A 16,009-nucleotide genomic window follows, 5' to 3' on the forward strand; every position below is an offset into this window, starting at 1 on the left:
GCTAGCAAAATATGGGTCATTATTTCCCTGATCGTCTTTCTTTTTTTCAATCACTATCGTGATTTCTGCAATACACTACTCCCTCCTTGACCATCCCTCTCTCACCCTAAATCTATGATCCCCTCTATCCATCTGTCTCTCCCTAGACCTTTTACTCCCATCTTTCTCCATCTCTTTGGTCTTCTAGGATGCAGAGTGAATGAATGAAACATGGTTAAATAGTTGGCTGCTGGAATGGCTCTGCAGATGGCAGTATGGCATTTTAAATGGCTGTTAGCACTGAAGCCTTATGACTGGGAGGCATGCAGCACCAATAGTAAAAGGCTAATATGGCTCAAGGCTGTAAAATGAAAGGGCATGGATGTGAAGGGTTACAGTTCTGGATAGTAGGAAAGCTGAAATCAGGTTAGGGACAACAGTGGTTAACTGGGTAGGCTGGAGATGAAGAGAGTTGATAAAACAGCTTTAATTCTGTGGGAAACCTGCAATGCAATATAAGTAATGATTCATCTAACTTTGCAAAGCATGATAGCCAGGCTTTACTGTCTACAGACAAAGGAAGCAAACACTGACAGTTTCAGGATTTTTATTCATGCACAGGGGACTGTTGACAAAGTCAGCATTTATTGTTTATACACAACTGAACTAGGGAAAATGGTGGTGGGCCTTCTTCATGATGCTGTCCATGCACTCCCGGTGCTAATGGCGAAGGGACAGGGATCCACGTCCAAGTCAGAGTAGTGCATGACTTGAAGGCAGTGGTGTTCTCACACATTTGCAGATATTATCTTCTTTGGTAATGACAACTGGTTTTGTTGAAGCTGTAATACATCCTGTAGATTGTACACGCTACATTCACAGTGCTCTGAGCTCTTTCTTAAAATAAAACTCATGAACTTACAGGATTCTTTTCCTGAAACTAATTTTCCATACAGGCTTGAACTTTTTACAGGTGCTTTGCAAAACTGGTTGCAGCTGGCTGATTTTGAGTTCCGATACACATAAAAGCAGAAATACTATTTACGGTTTGTAAACAGCCACTTTTAGTTCAGAAAAAAAGATCCCTTAAGAATCCATTGGTTTCTTCTGTTAAAGAATATCTTTCACTGACATTCGACAAATGATTGCATCCAGTAAGTTGCCAACTTTTTCCTCAGGAGGAGACACTTTGTAAAACTATGGAAAGTAAAACATATTGATGATGATTTATTCTGAGTGAAAGCATGACCCTTTTATAAAAGAAAATACATGATACATTCCCCCATGCCAGCCCTACCTCCACCCCCAACCCCACCTTCCATCCCTCTGTGTATTACACAATACTTGGTTAAGGGAGAAATATTACTTCAAAGTTGTTTAAAGTTTTTCAGTAGCAGGTGGTCGGAAGTGACTCAGCCACTGTTCCAATGAAGAAACAAACTGGCCTCTGCTATGTGTCTTCATAGCAACATGGCTGGGATCAGACATGTTCAGTCTATGAAGGACTGCAGGTGTAAAAAGGCATCTGCCATTGATGTAACAAAGAAAGCTTAACTGAAAATGAGAACAAAAATAAAAACAAAAATCTGCAGATGCTGGAAATCCAAAACAAAAACAGAAACAGAAATACCTGGAAAAACTCAGCAGGTCTGGCAGCATCGGCGGAGAAGAGCACAGTTGACGTTTTGAGTCCTCATGACCCTTCAACAGAACTAAGTAAAAATTGGAAAGGCGTGAAATATAAGCTGGTTTAAGGGGGGGTGGGGTTGTTGGGACAAGCAGCCAGTAATAGGAAGAGATGAACAAAAGATGTCACAGACAAAAGAACAAAGAGGTGTTGAAGGTGGTGATAATATCTAAATGAATGCGCTAATTAAGAGTAGAGAGCAAGACAAGCAAGGTACAGATAGCTCTGGTGGGGGTGGGGTGAAATAATACTAAAAGGGCATAAAAGGTATAGATAAACAATGGGTGGAAATACATTTAAAAATAATGGAAATAGGTGGGAAAAGAAAAATCTATATAAATTATTGGAAAAAACAAAAGGGAGGGGGAAGAAACAGAAAGGGGGTGAGGATGGAGGAGTGAGTTCAAGATCTAAAATTGTTGAAACTCAATATTCAGTCCGGAAGGCTGTAAAGTTCCTAGTCGGAAGATCAGGTGCTGTTCCTCCAGTTTGTGTTCAGCTTCACTAGAACAATGCAGCAAGCCAAGGACAGACATGTGGGCAAGAGAGCAGGGTGGAGTGTTGAAATGGCAAGCAACAGGGAGGTCTGGGTAATGCTTGCGCACAGACCGAAGGTGTTCTGCAAAGCGGTCACCCAGTCTGCGTTTGGTCTCTCCAATGTAGAGGAAACCGCATTGGGAGCAACGAATGCAGTAGACTAAGTTGAGGGAAGTGCAAGTGAAATGCTGCTTCACTTGAAAGAAGTGTTTGGGCCCTTGGACGGTGAGGAGAGAAGAAGTGAAGGGGCAGGTGTTGCATCTTCTGCATTTGCATGGGGAGGTGCCGTGGGAGGGGGTTGAGGAGTAGGGGCTGATGGAGGAGTGGACCAGGGTGTCACGGAAGGAACGATCCCTACGAATGCCACCGGGGGGTGGTGAAGGGAAGATGTGTTTGGTGGTGGCATCATGCTGGAGTTGGCGGAAGTGGCGGAGGATGATCCTTCACTTCCTCTCTCCTCACCATCCAAGGGCCCAAACACTCCTTTCAAGTGAAGCAACATTTCACTTGCACTTCCCTCAACTTAGTCTACGAAATAAACTCAGCTGCAAAACATAATTTATACCCACTGATAATGCTGTTGAAACACTTCACTAGTGCGTGAAATGTAAATCATATTTTGGATGCAGATTGTGTTAAAAAAGCCAAGTTAATTTTTAAAATTTGTAATCAGGCTATCATGAGGGACCATTATTTTATGTGAGTTGCCATGGAGTTTACAAACCTTTTTAATTTTGGCCACATCTGCTACTGTTGAGATATCCTGGACACAGATTTGTTGCCCTTCCACTTGCCTTATGATATCTTCTAAATTAGATTCTCTCTTTCCATCATCCACCAGAACAACAAGAACAGCAGAGTCACTATCTGATATCCCAAACTTTCTGAAGGCATCTGAGATCTTGAAAAAAAAGTTAGTAATGAGATTGTCACATTTTGGGAATTTTTATCTTTTATAATCACAGATAAGGTGCGAGAGGAAGTGATGTTTAAGAATTATCTTTTAAAGCAAAGTAGATTTAAAAAGAACATAGGCTGGAGCAATGAGACAGAGGAAAGCTCAATAAGTCAGCCACCCCCCTATTTTTGTCTACAAGGAGTGGGGGCATTAAGCAATTCATTATCCCCTTCCTAGGGCTTCAGAAAAAAACCACACCTGTGGCCGGGATAATTCTATCATTCTGATTGTGCGAGGCCAATATGAGATGTTATCTGAGAACAGGCTCTTGAAGAGGGTGGTTGGTTTGACTGACAAACTACAAGTAAATCCTCGTAAAGGAAAGGAGACAGAGATTTCATAGCTCTTTTTCTCTTCTTGATACCATCTTCATAATAGACATAAATACTAATTTTAACAACAAATTACATTTGTGAGGGACATTACGGGCTGGTTCCAGTGAGGCCATTGAATCCTCCACCCTGAAGATGCCAACAGTTCGCAATTGTGAGGTTTAACTCTATAGTTATGTAACTGGTGTATTCAGGTGGTATCAAGGCAACAATGCAAAGCAGCATGAATACATCTGTTAATAAGAGACTATAGCTCATTCCAAAATTAGTTCAATGCTCAGAGAATCAAATCTTACATTATTTGTTGGTGAGAGATTAAATATGATTTCAGAGTAAAGGCCTCTTGTCTTCATTTTGGCCAGCTTGTGTAAATGAACAGCTTTGTTAGCTGCTACAAGGATCTGAAATGGATCCACTACCTGCAAAAAAGAGATAAAGACTATGTGCACAATTTACAGAAAATGAGGTATTGCATTGACAGCTCCATTTGTTAATTCACATTGCTACCATTGAGAAAACCATCAGAATAGGCTGGGTGCATTTAGACATAAGGTCTTGCAAATCAAATCAAATCTTATACTGTAATAATTAGAGAATAAAGTCTTCTGAAAAGAGCTCTACAATTATTATTTTTAATAGTTTTAGGTCCGACACAGATAATGCTATGATTATCTATTTCTCTCACTGTCAGGATTTAACTTCTTGGACATCTAAATGCTGCTCCTGAAGCTGGACTGGGAGGGACAGGGAAAAAGGTGACCACACCCAAACATCACAGGCCATTGGATAACAATACGACAAGGAGTGAAACCCTGGCTATTTTTTTTTCTCTATCTTCACCCCTAAAACTCCTGGAGCCAGCTCTAACATGCCTTCATTACCCCAGCTGAGATCAGCTATCTCAACAATTGGCCAGTGACTGAATGTGGAACCTTCTTGGTGTAAATAGGTCATCAACATTGTTATGCATTACTCACTAACTCAAAGGTAATAGTATAACAATATTTAATAAAATGACATGCAACTGGAAACCACACTTAAATACATTGGTTATTCTGCTCGTTATCTGGCATTATAGCTTGCAGTTACACCATCTCCTTCATTCAGAATAAACTTCATTTCAACAATCTATACACAGCATCCACTTATATAGATATAGATATATATATATAAAAAAAAACACAGCAGTAATTAGACAATAATCCTCACCATTGATGCACTTATTAATGCTCCATCTATGGCTCCCGCCACAGCTTTCTTTCGAAGTTCAGCAGCATTTTTAACATCTTTAAACAACAGAAGTGTTACAGTGCATCCGGGAAAGAGTTCTAGCTCATGTGTCATAATCATCTTGTTCATTGGCTAAAAGCAGCAATTCACTGGATGATAAGCAGACCTAAAGTAACAAAAGGATCATTTCAACTGATTAATAAAACACCAGCTATGAAAAACCCCAACTTTGTGGCTATGTAAAGTTCCATAATTACAATAAATTAAAATCCTTCTTTCAAAAAAAATTGCACAGTTCATGCTAAGACTAACACACTTAACCAACTGGTAATGAAAAAAGTTAAAAACAGAAAGACCAGGAAGGCACTCACTTTCTGGTTAGACACAAGTTCAAGAAAACAACTTTATCGTTTATTATTTGTTTAAGTGTAAAGACTTACTGCATTGAATGGTGAACAATATTACTTAACATTTTATACATTTCCAATATTTCTAAACTACATTCTTTCAACTCTGCTTCACCAGAGAAAGGGGACAAGTGTCAGTACAAGCTTCCTTAAATGTATAGTAAAGAAAAATGCTGTTCATTGTCCTTCACTGATGAGTTGATCAATAACGCCAAATTTGGTTATTTAAATTCCATGTATAACTTTCCCTGAAAATTATTTTGCAAATACTAGCGTCCATGCCCTTTTAAGATCTTCATTTTTGGGTTGTTTCCTATTCTTTGAAACATTAGGAAGACCAACAGTGAGTTAATAAATATGCCCTAAACAGAGCAGTTAATATCATTAGCAATTGTTAGGATTAATAATTTAGCAACTTGGAAGTTAATGAAGTGCACTTCCAACACACCCAGCCCTGCTTTCTTTACATCTGCTAGAGTGGAATGAGAATCACTGTACCATCTCAAAAATGGAGTTCAGCTGAAGTCTGCTTAGTCAGCTCACAAACCCAGTGGTGGCACTGGCTGGGTAGTAGGAGCATTATTTCAAAATTAAATTGTTATTCTGCAGCCCATTCATGACTACCACAAACCATCACTCAAGGTATACAATCAGCAATATTGTGATTGACTAATACAGACTGGGGGATGGGGAAAAAATAAGCTATTAGCAAGGTCACATAACAGCAGATGGGGATAAAATATTAACAATTAATTGCAGAGATGAAGCATAGGATGTGCAAGAACACAATATCAAGAAGGTACTAAAGTCTAGTCAATGAAAATGTACATCTCCAGCTTTTTGTAAAAAAAACACAATTCAAATATATAAACCAGTACACACACATATTAAAATCAAAATACCCATGGTTTCATTTTTGTCTAGTTTCTTTGTTTGGCTATAATAGAATAAACTAACATTTATATTAACATAATGAAACATTCCAAGGTGCTTCAAAGGAGCTTTAGAAAAAAGTACGATACCAAGCCACAAAAGACAATATTAGGTTAGATGACCAAAAGCATGGTCAAAGGTTTTAAAGAGTGTCTTAAAGGAGAAAAGCAAGATAAGAGAGGTACAACAAGGGTATTCCAAAGCTTAGGTCACCAATGGTGGAGTGATTCGAATTGGAGGTACACAAGAAGTCAGAATTAAAGGCATGCAGATATCTCAGAGGTTTGTGAAGGCTGAATAAGATTACAGAGATAGAGAGGAGCAAAGCCATTTGAAAACAAGAATGGAAATTTAAAAATCAAGACTTTGCTGGACCGGGAGCCAAGATAGGTCAATGAGCACAGAGATGACAGGGGAACAGGACTTGCTGTGAGTAACAACACGGGCAGCAGAGTTTTGGATGATCCCAGTTTACGGAGGGTAGAATGTGGGGGAACCAGCCAGGAGTGTGTCGGAATAGTCTAGTCTGGAGGTAACCAAAGCATAAATAAGGGTTTCAACAGCAGTTGAGCTGAGGCGGGTGAAGTGTGGGAATCTTACCGAGATGGAAAAAGGCAGTCTTCATGATAGCACAAATAGATTGCAATAAAGTAACAATGTTTAATTATTTGGGTAGGAGATATCTTAACTATTGTGTATCATCGGCAGATGGTTTTTATCACAGAGTATTAACAGGGATAGGAGTGAATTTTGTGACACCCTAAGAATCATTTTGAGGGAGTCAATTGGGGTGATTAGTACTTTGAAAGCTGGCTGATGTACAGTCCCTTATTAAAAAACAGGCAAGTAAAAACTCATTAGGCTCACTTCAGCATTGTGTATAACAATGAAATCAATAATAACCTGGTAAACAACATAAAAACAGATTCAGAAGATCCTACTTGGCCAAACTCCTTGCCTTTTTTGAGGTTGCTATACCAAAGTGGATGACAGAAAGCCCAAAGATCTAGTGTAACTATTTCTGAAAAAAAATCTGACAGATGTCTACACAAAGATTACAAGTTTAACTGAAAGTGGTGGGAATTCAGGATGAATCTTGGGAATGGGTTAAAAAATGGACTCAAGGATAAAAATGTTACTAGCTTGAGAAATTATGTTGGCCGGGGTGGGGTGCAGCATGGTGAGCCATGGAACTGGTTTTAGATCATTACTTGTTATATCGTTTGGTTCTTATAAATTAGAAATAATCACAATTTAGACTCAAGTTGAGTGCACTTCTTTCAGTTGTCCATGTGGCTGGTGGACTGATGCATTGCAGTCATGTACCGAGTAGTAATGTAACAGTGAACAGGATATGTATTCACATAACAATTAGTTCCTTGCTCTATATAAATAATATAACAATATAACATTACTGCTTTTAACAAAAACAGAAAATACTGGAAAATCTCAGCAGGTCTTGCAGAATCTGTGGAGAGAGCAGTTAAAATTTCGAGTCTATATGACCCGCTCTGAAGAAGGGTCATATGGGCTCAAAACGTTAACTGATTCTTACCCCACAGATGCTGCTAGACCTGCTGACTTTTTCCAGCATTTGTTTTTGTTTCAAATTTCCAGTATCCGCAGTATTTTGCTTTACATCACTGTTTTTAATTTGCATAATTTACTACGATAGAACAGTGACTACATTTCATGAGTATTTCATTGGTTATAAAGTGCTTTAGGACATTTTGGCTTGTGAAAGCACTATAATAAATTCAAGTCTTCTAATAACTTGGATTCATAAAGCCAATGCACATTAATCAAATGTATAGACAGCAAAATGAGGAGTTGATAGGTGGGGTGAATACAGAAAGTTGAATAAAACTATATAAGTGGAAAGAATAATGACGAACAAGACAAGTGTAAAGTACAACAAAAAGGAAGGAAAATAGCCAACACATTAATGGTTTTGAAATAGCTAAGAATGGAGTCGAAAGAAATTCAAAGGTCCTGAAGGCTTGGATACTCAACTGTTTACAGCGCAATTACTAAACAAAGCAAATAATAAATTGAGATAGAGTCATTTACGGCAAAGGAGAAGGCCATTCGGCCCATCGAATCCATGCCGGCTCCCCGCTGAGCAATCCTCTCATTCCCACTGTAATGTAGCCACAACAGTAAAGTCAAGGGGAAGCGACACATTGACAGAGGAGTTGGGCTGCTTCCCTACTTCCAAAACCCCAAGTATTCCACAAAATGAAACCAAATATCTGATCAAGCTCCTCCTCAGCATTTCAATTCCATCCGTATTTCAATAACACATCTCACCGTTAATTCCCACGGCAGCCCTTAACCGAAACCAGCTCTACATTCCTATAAACAAATCCATCCCCAAACCGGATTGAAGCGCGATAATGGTTCCGCCCGCAAGAGAAACTGACCGGGGCAGACTGCTCATTGTGTCAACAGCGCCACGCCCACCGCACCGCCCCACTCCTGCTTCGTCCCGCCCCCACCGCGCCATCCCAGCCACGCCGCCGCTCCTTACTCATTAGCGCCCCGCCCAGCTCTCTGTGTCATTCCCGCTGCGCCCCGCCCAGCTCTCTGTGTCATTCCCGCTGCGCATCGCCGAGCTCACTGTGTCATTCACTGCGCCCCGCCCAGCTCTATGTCATTCTCACTGCGCCCCGCCCAGCTCTTTGTCATTCCCGCCCCCTCTTGACAGCCGGTCGGGCCTAGTCCACTTCACTCCGGCTCCGGTTGGTAATGGAGCGTTTCGAGCCTCTCCTGTTCTCTGCTCTTGTGAGCAGCAGCTTCCTCATCTCCTCGGTCGTTTTCTCTCTGATCAACCGGGGGCAGAGGACTCCTTACATGGACGAAATTTTTCACGTGCCGCAGGCGCAGCGATATTGCGATGGGAGATTTTCCGAGGTACGGGGACGGGGACGGGGAGGGGGGAGTGGTTGGTGATCGATGCGGGTTAATGGCAGCACCGTCGGCGGCTCTGCTCCCCTTCTCAGTTCTCACTGGGAAACCCCCTCACCCACCAATATAAACATCATAATCTGCATTTATGGACAGTTAACGTTCAAAGACTTCTAAAGATTTTACAGCTGAGTTTCCCTCCAGTTGTCATAAATTTCATTGAATGAAATTTTCATAAGAGACCATTAAACCCATCGGGCCTGTGCTGGCACTTTGATGAAGTTGTATAAATAGTCCCACTCCCTCCCTGCTGTCCCCAGAATCCTGCACTTTCCCCCCTTTCAGTGTTTATCCAATTCCCTTTTGAAATGTAACTACTCAATCTGCTTCTGCCATCCTTTTTGGCAGCATTTTCCACATCGCAGCACCTTGCACAAAAAAAACTTATGCTACTTGTGTTTTTTTTCACCCATCAGTTTAGATTTTTATATCTTACTGTCCTTTCAGCTACTGGAAACTGTTTCTCCTTATTCACTATCTCAAACAGTCCATTATTTCGAACAGTCGTTGCCATGGCAAATTGCCAGCAGCGGGAATCTCTACAGCAAGTGAAACAATTAATTGCTCAGATAAGGTCCACTTCCCATCCCTGCTGGCATTTTATCTGCATCAGAAGGCCCTGCTGCTGGGCAGGGTGATTCCAGGAATGATTCCTTCATAGACTTCCAGCAGCTTCCTGGGTGTTGACCTGCCATTCTGTGGCCCATGGAAGGGCCCCCTGGCAGCAATGGCTGCACCCCTGCCCCTACCCTGGGCTATGGCACTGCTGGTGGGGGTACCACTACCCCACCCGTCCATCACCACGGCTTCCCTGTGTTGTCTTGGCATGGTAACAAATAAACTACCCACTCTTCAATTGGGCCTGCGGTTCTGAGGGGTGGGCCGCTGTCCTCAATTGGATGGCAGTCCAAGCAGCAGCCTATTAATTAGCTGCCACCTGCAAGATGCCGCCCGCCCGAACACGATCAGCTCCCACTTTTGGTCCCAGTGGATCGGACTCCTCACCTTGCGAGAAAATTCAGCCATCAGTATCACCAGTGATATTAACATAAGGTTGTCAACTCTCCATGATTTCCAGGGTTTTTAGGAATAAAATGTTAAACACCTGGAAGCTGCTGTCAGCAAATTGGGAGAAAAAGCACTTGGGCATTGAGACAATTATTTTTTTGTCCACCATGTTTGTTGCTCCCCTCTCTTTAAGTTGCCAGGTCCGCATATTATTTTCCAGCAATTAATGAAGCTAGTTCCAAATTTCAGTTTTGTGGTGATAAGTCAGAGTTGATTTTAATTTTTGTGTTTACCATAAAATATGTCAGAAATTGACCTCACTTGACACTTCTCTCCACTGGTGTTGCTGAACAACAGAAATTATTACTACAAACCTTCAATGCGGTATGATTGTCGACTTGATTGTATAATCTGTAGCAATTTTGAACTTGGACTTAAAGGCATTCCGCCCATCCGTCTTTAACCATAGTCTGTGAGGGGCCATATTTAAGGTGCTCTTGTCTGTCTGCTGTAGTTCTGCATGCCACTGCCTTCGCCCAGTTTCTTTGAAGTCCAACCCATCCAGTCCTTTTCTGACCTGGCCTATTCTTCCCTGATGTTTTACCTTTTTGTCGCCAACACTAGACTTTTGCCCCACCTTTTCTAGTGGTTGTACGTTTTCAATTTCCGCTTCTTCACTTCAGCTAAAAGCCAATGAGATGCTGGGACACCAGTTTTCCTGTGGACAAATTCATCAGTTCTTTGCTCTGTCCCATTGATTCAAAGGACCCTTAAAGGAAGTTGTGAAATGATAAAGATAGTGCACCAACCTGCCAGTACTGTCATTCTTGAAGAAAGACCCTTGTCACCTAATGGTTCCAGATTTGCCCAAGACATAAATGAAATATTTCAATGATGATTTCAATGTGATTTAAAAGTAACCTTTCACATATAACGTTCTTGGAACATTGTCGAAAGGCAAATCGTGAGGCAATTTCCTTAAACACACACCAATAATGTATCAAGTGCTTTGGGGTTTCCTTTACCAACACCTGTAGAAAATGGCAGATGCTTATAAGTTCAAATTCCTGTAAATTGCTTTTTCCTCAAGTTGCCTTTATTGTGTAGCATACAATAAATACATACTTATTCACAATTCTAGTATATTTAAAATTATAAATTGTTTAATTCTCAAACATTATGCAGTGGGATCCAATGATCACAACTCTACCAGGCCTCTATCTTGTGTCTACTGGGATAATCAAGCCAGTGTCTTGGCTGATGGGCTGGACAGGAACTGTGGTGTGTTCTACAGGAATGCTACGATTCATTAATCTGTTGTTCAGCACTGGGAACCTCTACTTACTTTACCTGCTCTTGTGCAAGATACACCAGAAGAATAAGGTACACAAGTTCCTGTTCATTTTTTTTCCACCAAAATAATAAAGAATTCTTGGTGCACTTAAAATAGAAAAACCTGTAATTAAAGCTGTATGGCTGTTGTTATAAGAAGTGTTACATTACGGAAAGCCAGTTGGTGAAGGCTAGTGCTGGAGCCAATCTTTCCTTAGTTTTACATTTACAGAGTTAAACATTACAAGCATACACCTCCTAATTCAACTTTGTGCTCAAATGAAACCCCAGTTAATGTCCACCATCTGCATTCAATTAAACAGAATTAATGTATAATTAACATGAAGTGCTACTTTAATTTTAGTATTTCAAACATAGCTATTTAGAATTGTACATATTTATGCAGAGAAGAATGCTTTTGTGTTGTAGCATATTTCTTACCCTGCTTCTAAAGCAGTGATATAAGACAGAAGAAGGTTCATTTCCAATGGTAGGCTCATGGTTTGAGGCCAGAGCACATGATTTTCCATCTCCTCTGTCCATGCCCAATCTCCATAAGTGCTCTCTAATCATCAGGATGTGAAACCCAGACTTGGCTTCCTTGTTCCTAGCCCATGAATACAGAGCAAAAAATCAAAGCTCAGTTAATGCAGTGCAGAGTGGGAATTGAACCCAGGACATCTGGCCTGTGTCATACCAAACAGTGCTCTTCCACATGTAACCATCAGAAGAGCTTTGTGCTGGAATATTTTCATACTTCCATCTGACATGTCTGTGCACTTAGGGTTGCTGATTTGGAACTAATGAAGTGATAGTGTTTCCAAATGCCTTTTTATTCATTAAACATTAAGCAATAACTGGGTCTGAGAGCAGCAAAATGTTGCCCCATTCACCTCTTGACTTCTTGAGGCAGTTTGCAGTTGAGGGGAGTAAATCTGAAGAAAGGAATTAATGGTGATAGTTCAAGGAGTTTACCTGTATCTTAAGATCTGCCGAACTGAAGTAACTGTTGCTAATATAATGTGTTGATGTGCTGGTTCCCATTATTGTTGCCCCTTAATGTAATCAGCACAAAATTCAAAACCATTGGCTCCCCATAAGTTTGATAGAAGAATTGTAATGGATATGCCACTAGATTATTCTGGGGCTACAGTAATAACTTATGGTTAAAATATATCGTTGGCACAAGTGAATTAGAAACCAGTTGTCGCTAGGGTCCAGGTAATTAGGGTGGGAAAGTATCCCAACATCACTGCGCATCATTCCGATCTTCAGTTCGGCGAGGTTGCACGGAGTCAGCTGCGCGCCCGCCGAACTAGCAAAGGCCTGTTAAGGCCATTTAACAACCAACTGAAAGAATTAACAGGGCTGCCTGTCCAACCTTCAGGTTGGCGGGCAAGCGAAGTGCCCTACGGCCTTCGCATTTATCATGAAACCTCATCCACGGGTGGGATGAGGTTTCATAAAGGCTTTACAGATCAAAATTTTTTTCTTAAAATTTATTGACATGTCCCAGCTCATGTGACACTGTCACATGAGGGGACATGTCTGAATATTTTTTCTTTTTTTGTTGAAGTTTTTAATTTAAAAATAACCTCCCTGAAGTAGCTCCGTGCCTCAGGGAGATTTCTGCATTCTTTCGTGCGCATGCGCAAAAGAGTGCAGACCCTGACTCTCCCTCCTCCTCCCGCCTGCATGGAGAGCACTCAGCACTTCCGGGTGTGCATCACGCTGAGTGGACCTTAATTGGCCTGTACCCGCAATTGGCTACGTTCCTGCCCAGCCCACACGACAGGGAGAAAATTCTCCCCTCATTGTAGCTAGGGCCCAGGTTGTTAGGGTGGGAAAGTGAATTAGAAATTAGTTTAATTAGTTTACAAAATTATGAGTGGCATGGACAGAGTAGATAGTCAGAAGCTTTTTCCCAGGTTGGAAGAGTCAATTACTAGGGGACATAGATTTAAGGTGAGAGGAGAAAACTATAGAGGAGATGTGCGGGGCAAGTTTTTTTACGCAGAGGGTAGTAAGTGTCTGGAATTCACTGCCAGATGAGGTGGTGGGAGTAGGTACGATAGTAGTGTTTAAAAGACAGCTTGACAAATACATGAATAGGATAGGAATAGAGGGATACGGACCCTGGAAGTGCAAAATGTTTTAGTTGACAGGCAACATGATCGGCGCAGGCTTGGAGGGCCGAAGGGCCTGTTCCTGTGCTGTACTTTTTGTTCTTTATTCTAGAAACCAGTTGTAGCTCGGGCCCAGTTTGTTAGGATGGGAAAGCTCAGAACCAGCAAAAGTTCCCGTGCTCACCTGCAGCTGGTTCACTATCTATTTGTTCAGGTGTATGGGGTGTGTAAAACATGCTTGCTTTTCCTGACACTATTCATGGAAGTGATGGCTGGCCTCACAGAGTGAAATAACTGGATTAGTAGAGCTTGTTGATAGGGGTGAATGATCATGTGATGCAGTGGGCAGAAAAATACTGGAAATTGGAGGTAAGGAATAGGAATAATCTGAAAGAGCATTTACTTGTACTGTTGTATTCTAAAATTGCAGCTTTTTTTTCACTGACTTAATGGAGATGTCTTGTCAATGATTAATGTTGTAATTATGTCTTTATTTTTCCTTCCTAGGTTACCTCTGCATTCCAGAGAATTGTATCTGCATTAGCACTTGCCTCATTTCCCCTGCTTTACTTTTTCTCATTCCTCTATTACACAGATGCAGGCTCAACATTCTTCATCTTGTTTACTTACCTGATGTGCCTGTATGGGAGTCACAGTATTGCTGCCTGCCTTGGCTTCTGCGCCTTTATGTTCCGGCAGAGTAATATCATCTGGATTGTATTCTGTGCAGGAAGTGTTGTTGCACAGAAATTAACAGAAGCGTGGAGAATAGATTCACTCAAGAAAAAGGATGAAAAGACACCTGCTGTTCCAAATTCTGCTGCAGAAATCAAGAAAATTGTGCAATTTATTTTAGAATATACCCTGTCGCTAAACAATCTGAAATCACTGATACTTCTCACCTGGCCATATATCATCCTAGTTCTGGGTTTTCTGTTATTTGTCTTCCTGAATGGAGGGATAGTTGTTGGTGACAGGGCCAGCCATGAGATCTCTCTGAATTTTCCTCAGTTATTCTACTTCTTCTCCTTCACCCTTGTGTTCTCTGTTTCTCATCTGCTTTCCCCTCATAAGGTAGCTTCCTTCCTATATTCAGTAAAGAAGCATCCATTATTTTACATTGGTCTTGTGATTGTTTCCCTACTGTTGGTTTGGAAGTTCACTTATGTCCATAAGTTCTTGCTGGCCGATAACAGACACTACACTTTTTATGTTTGGAAAAATATCTTTCAAAGGCACGAACTGATTAAGTATGTTTTGGTGCCAGGGTACATCTTTGCTGCTTGGGTAGTCATTGAAACATTGAAGTCCAAATCAATATTCTGGAACTTAGTATTTTTTATCTGTTTGACTGCTGCCACTGTTCCACAAAAATTATTAGAGTTTCGTTATTTCATTGTGCCATACCTGATCTACAGACTGAACATTCCGATGCCCTTGGGCTTTAAGATTCTTGCAGAGCTGGCTCTGTATTCTCTAGTAAATGTGCTAACTATTTATTTGTTTCTAAACAAAACCTTTCAATGGCCAGACAGGAAAGAAGTTCAAAGATTTATGTGGTGATCATTTTTGTTGGGAGTGGAAAAATCATGTACATAAACAGTTATCAAACTTTAAAATTTTGTAATGTCCATAATACTTTAGGAAGAAGAGCCTTTTTTTGTATTATTCTCTATTTTGTTGACTTGCTACAGTAGTTGTATATTTGCTGCGATGAATCATTGAACTTTTTGCAAACTCTGTATTCATTATGATAGCTTCATTTATTTAAAGCTGTTTATGCAAAGAACTTGTTTTAATCAAATGTACTATATTGGTTTTGCTTGTGCTACTTCAGAAGTAAGCCAAGTTGTTGATTTATCTGAATTATAAATACAATTAATGCTATTTTGTACTCCTTTTGAAGTACATAAATAGTACTTTAGACCCTTGCTAATTAAGCAACTTGCAAAAAAGAAAAAGTGTTTATCCATTTGAAATTGCAACCCTGTCCGTTGTGAACAGTTTGATCTTATTTTAGTATCACAATTCATTGAGTTTGCATGTTATCACTTATTGTTTTTTTCATATTGGACTGAGGATTTAAGGATTAGTTTAAATAGTAGACATCTGTGTTCTGGTATGCTGATCCATTTGTTATTCCCATCATTAAGCCTATGTTAGAGACATTAATCATGTTTTTACGTGATGTATTCTGGTCATGTTTGACATTGAACTGGAAAATCAGTTATTTTATCTCGCAGCTTTTATCTGAAGCATAGCTTTCTGTTCGGTATGGATATCTACTTATTTACTGATCTTTAATAATTAACATTCCTAGCAAATCCTCTGTGGCATTCCTCATTGAGTTGGAGATCATTGTGAGGGAGGAGAGCTGGGTATTTCCACAGAGAAGGTTTGGAAAGTAGTTTGAGATGTCAGGCACAGTAAAATGTTTTTTTTGGTTCTTCAAAGAAAATGTTTAATTTATTTACTACAGGAAGATAAGTAAATAAATAGTTATGCCCAACCGA

General features: G+C 40.4%; 2 protein-coding genes across 3 annotated transcripts; one reads left to right on the forward strand and one right to left on the reverse strand.

Annotated features, from left to right (window-relative positions):
* Positions 1–569: 569 nt before the first annotated feature.
* tprkb (Tp53rk binding protein) lies at positions 570–8,502 on the reverse strand. The gene is made up of 5 exons (XM_041203019.1): positions 8,374–8,502; positions 4,703–4,889; positions 3,790–3,912; positions 2,928–3,104; positions 570–1,176 (listed from the first exon to the last, which is right to left on the reverse strand). The coding sequence occupies exons 2-5, from the start codon at positions 4,850–4,852 to the stop codon at positions 1,090–1,092; spliced, it is 537 nt and encodes a 178-aa protein (XP_041058953.1). The 5' UTR covers positions 4,853–4,889; positions 8,374–8,502; the 3' UTR covers positions 570–1,089.
* Positions 8,503–8,768: 266 nt separating this feature from the next.
* Positions 8,769–16,009, forward strand: alg10 (ALG10 alpha-1,2-mannosyltransferase). Of its 2 annotated transcripts, none has more exons than XM_041202469.1 (3): positions 8,769–8,976; positions 11,224–11,421; positions 14,004–16,009. In XM_041202469.1, the coding sequence occupies exons 1-3, from the start codon at positions 8,812–8,814 to the stop codon at positions 15,057–15,059; spliced, it is 1,419 nt and encodes a 472-aa protein (XP_041058403.1). In that variant the 5' UTR covers positions 8,769–8,811; the 3' UTR covers positions 15,060–16,009. The 2 variants fall into 2 exon arrangements, with proteins under 2 accessions (XP_041058403.1, XP_041058404.1); XM_041202470.1 differs by having other exon boundaries at positions 14,092–14,445.

The sequence above is a fragment of the Carcharodon carcharias genome, chromosome 13, assembly GCF_017639515.1.
Source record: "Carcharodon carcharias isolate sCarCar2 chromosome 13, sCarCar2.pri, whole genome shotgun sequence".
Taxonomy (NCBI): domain Eukaryota; kingdom Metazoa; phylum Chordata; class Chondrichthyes; order Lamniformes; family Lamnidae; genus Carcharodon; species Carcharodon carcharias.

Excerpts from the sequence above, each read along its gene's own strand:
- alg10 (XM_041202469.1), top strand. The coding sequence starts at position 8,812 with ATGGAGCGTTTCGAGCCTCTCCTGTTCTCTGCTCTTGTGAGCAGCAGC. Across the intron at positions 8,977-11,223 it reads GCGATGGGAGATTTTCCGAG|TGGGATCCAATGATCACAAC; the intron begins GTACGGGGACGG and ends AACATTATGCAG. Across the intron at positions 11,422-14,003 it reads AGATACACCAGAAGAATAAG|GTTACCTCTGCATTCCAGAG; the intron begins GTACACAAGTTC and ends TTTCCTTCCTAG.
- tprkb (XM_041203019.1), bottom strand. The coding sequence starts at position 4,852 with ATGAACAAGATGATTATGACACATGAGCTAGAACTCTTTCCCGGATGC. Across the intron at positions 3,913-4,702 it reads CATTAATAAGTGCATCAATG|GTAGTGGATCCATTTCAGAT; the intron begins GTGAGGATTATT and ends TCTTTTTTGCAG. Across the intron at positions 3,105-3,789 it reads ATCTCTCACCAACAAATAAT|ATCTCAGATGCCTTCAGAAA; the intron begins GTAAGATTTGAT and ends TTTTTTTTCAAG.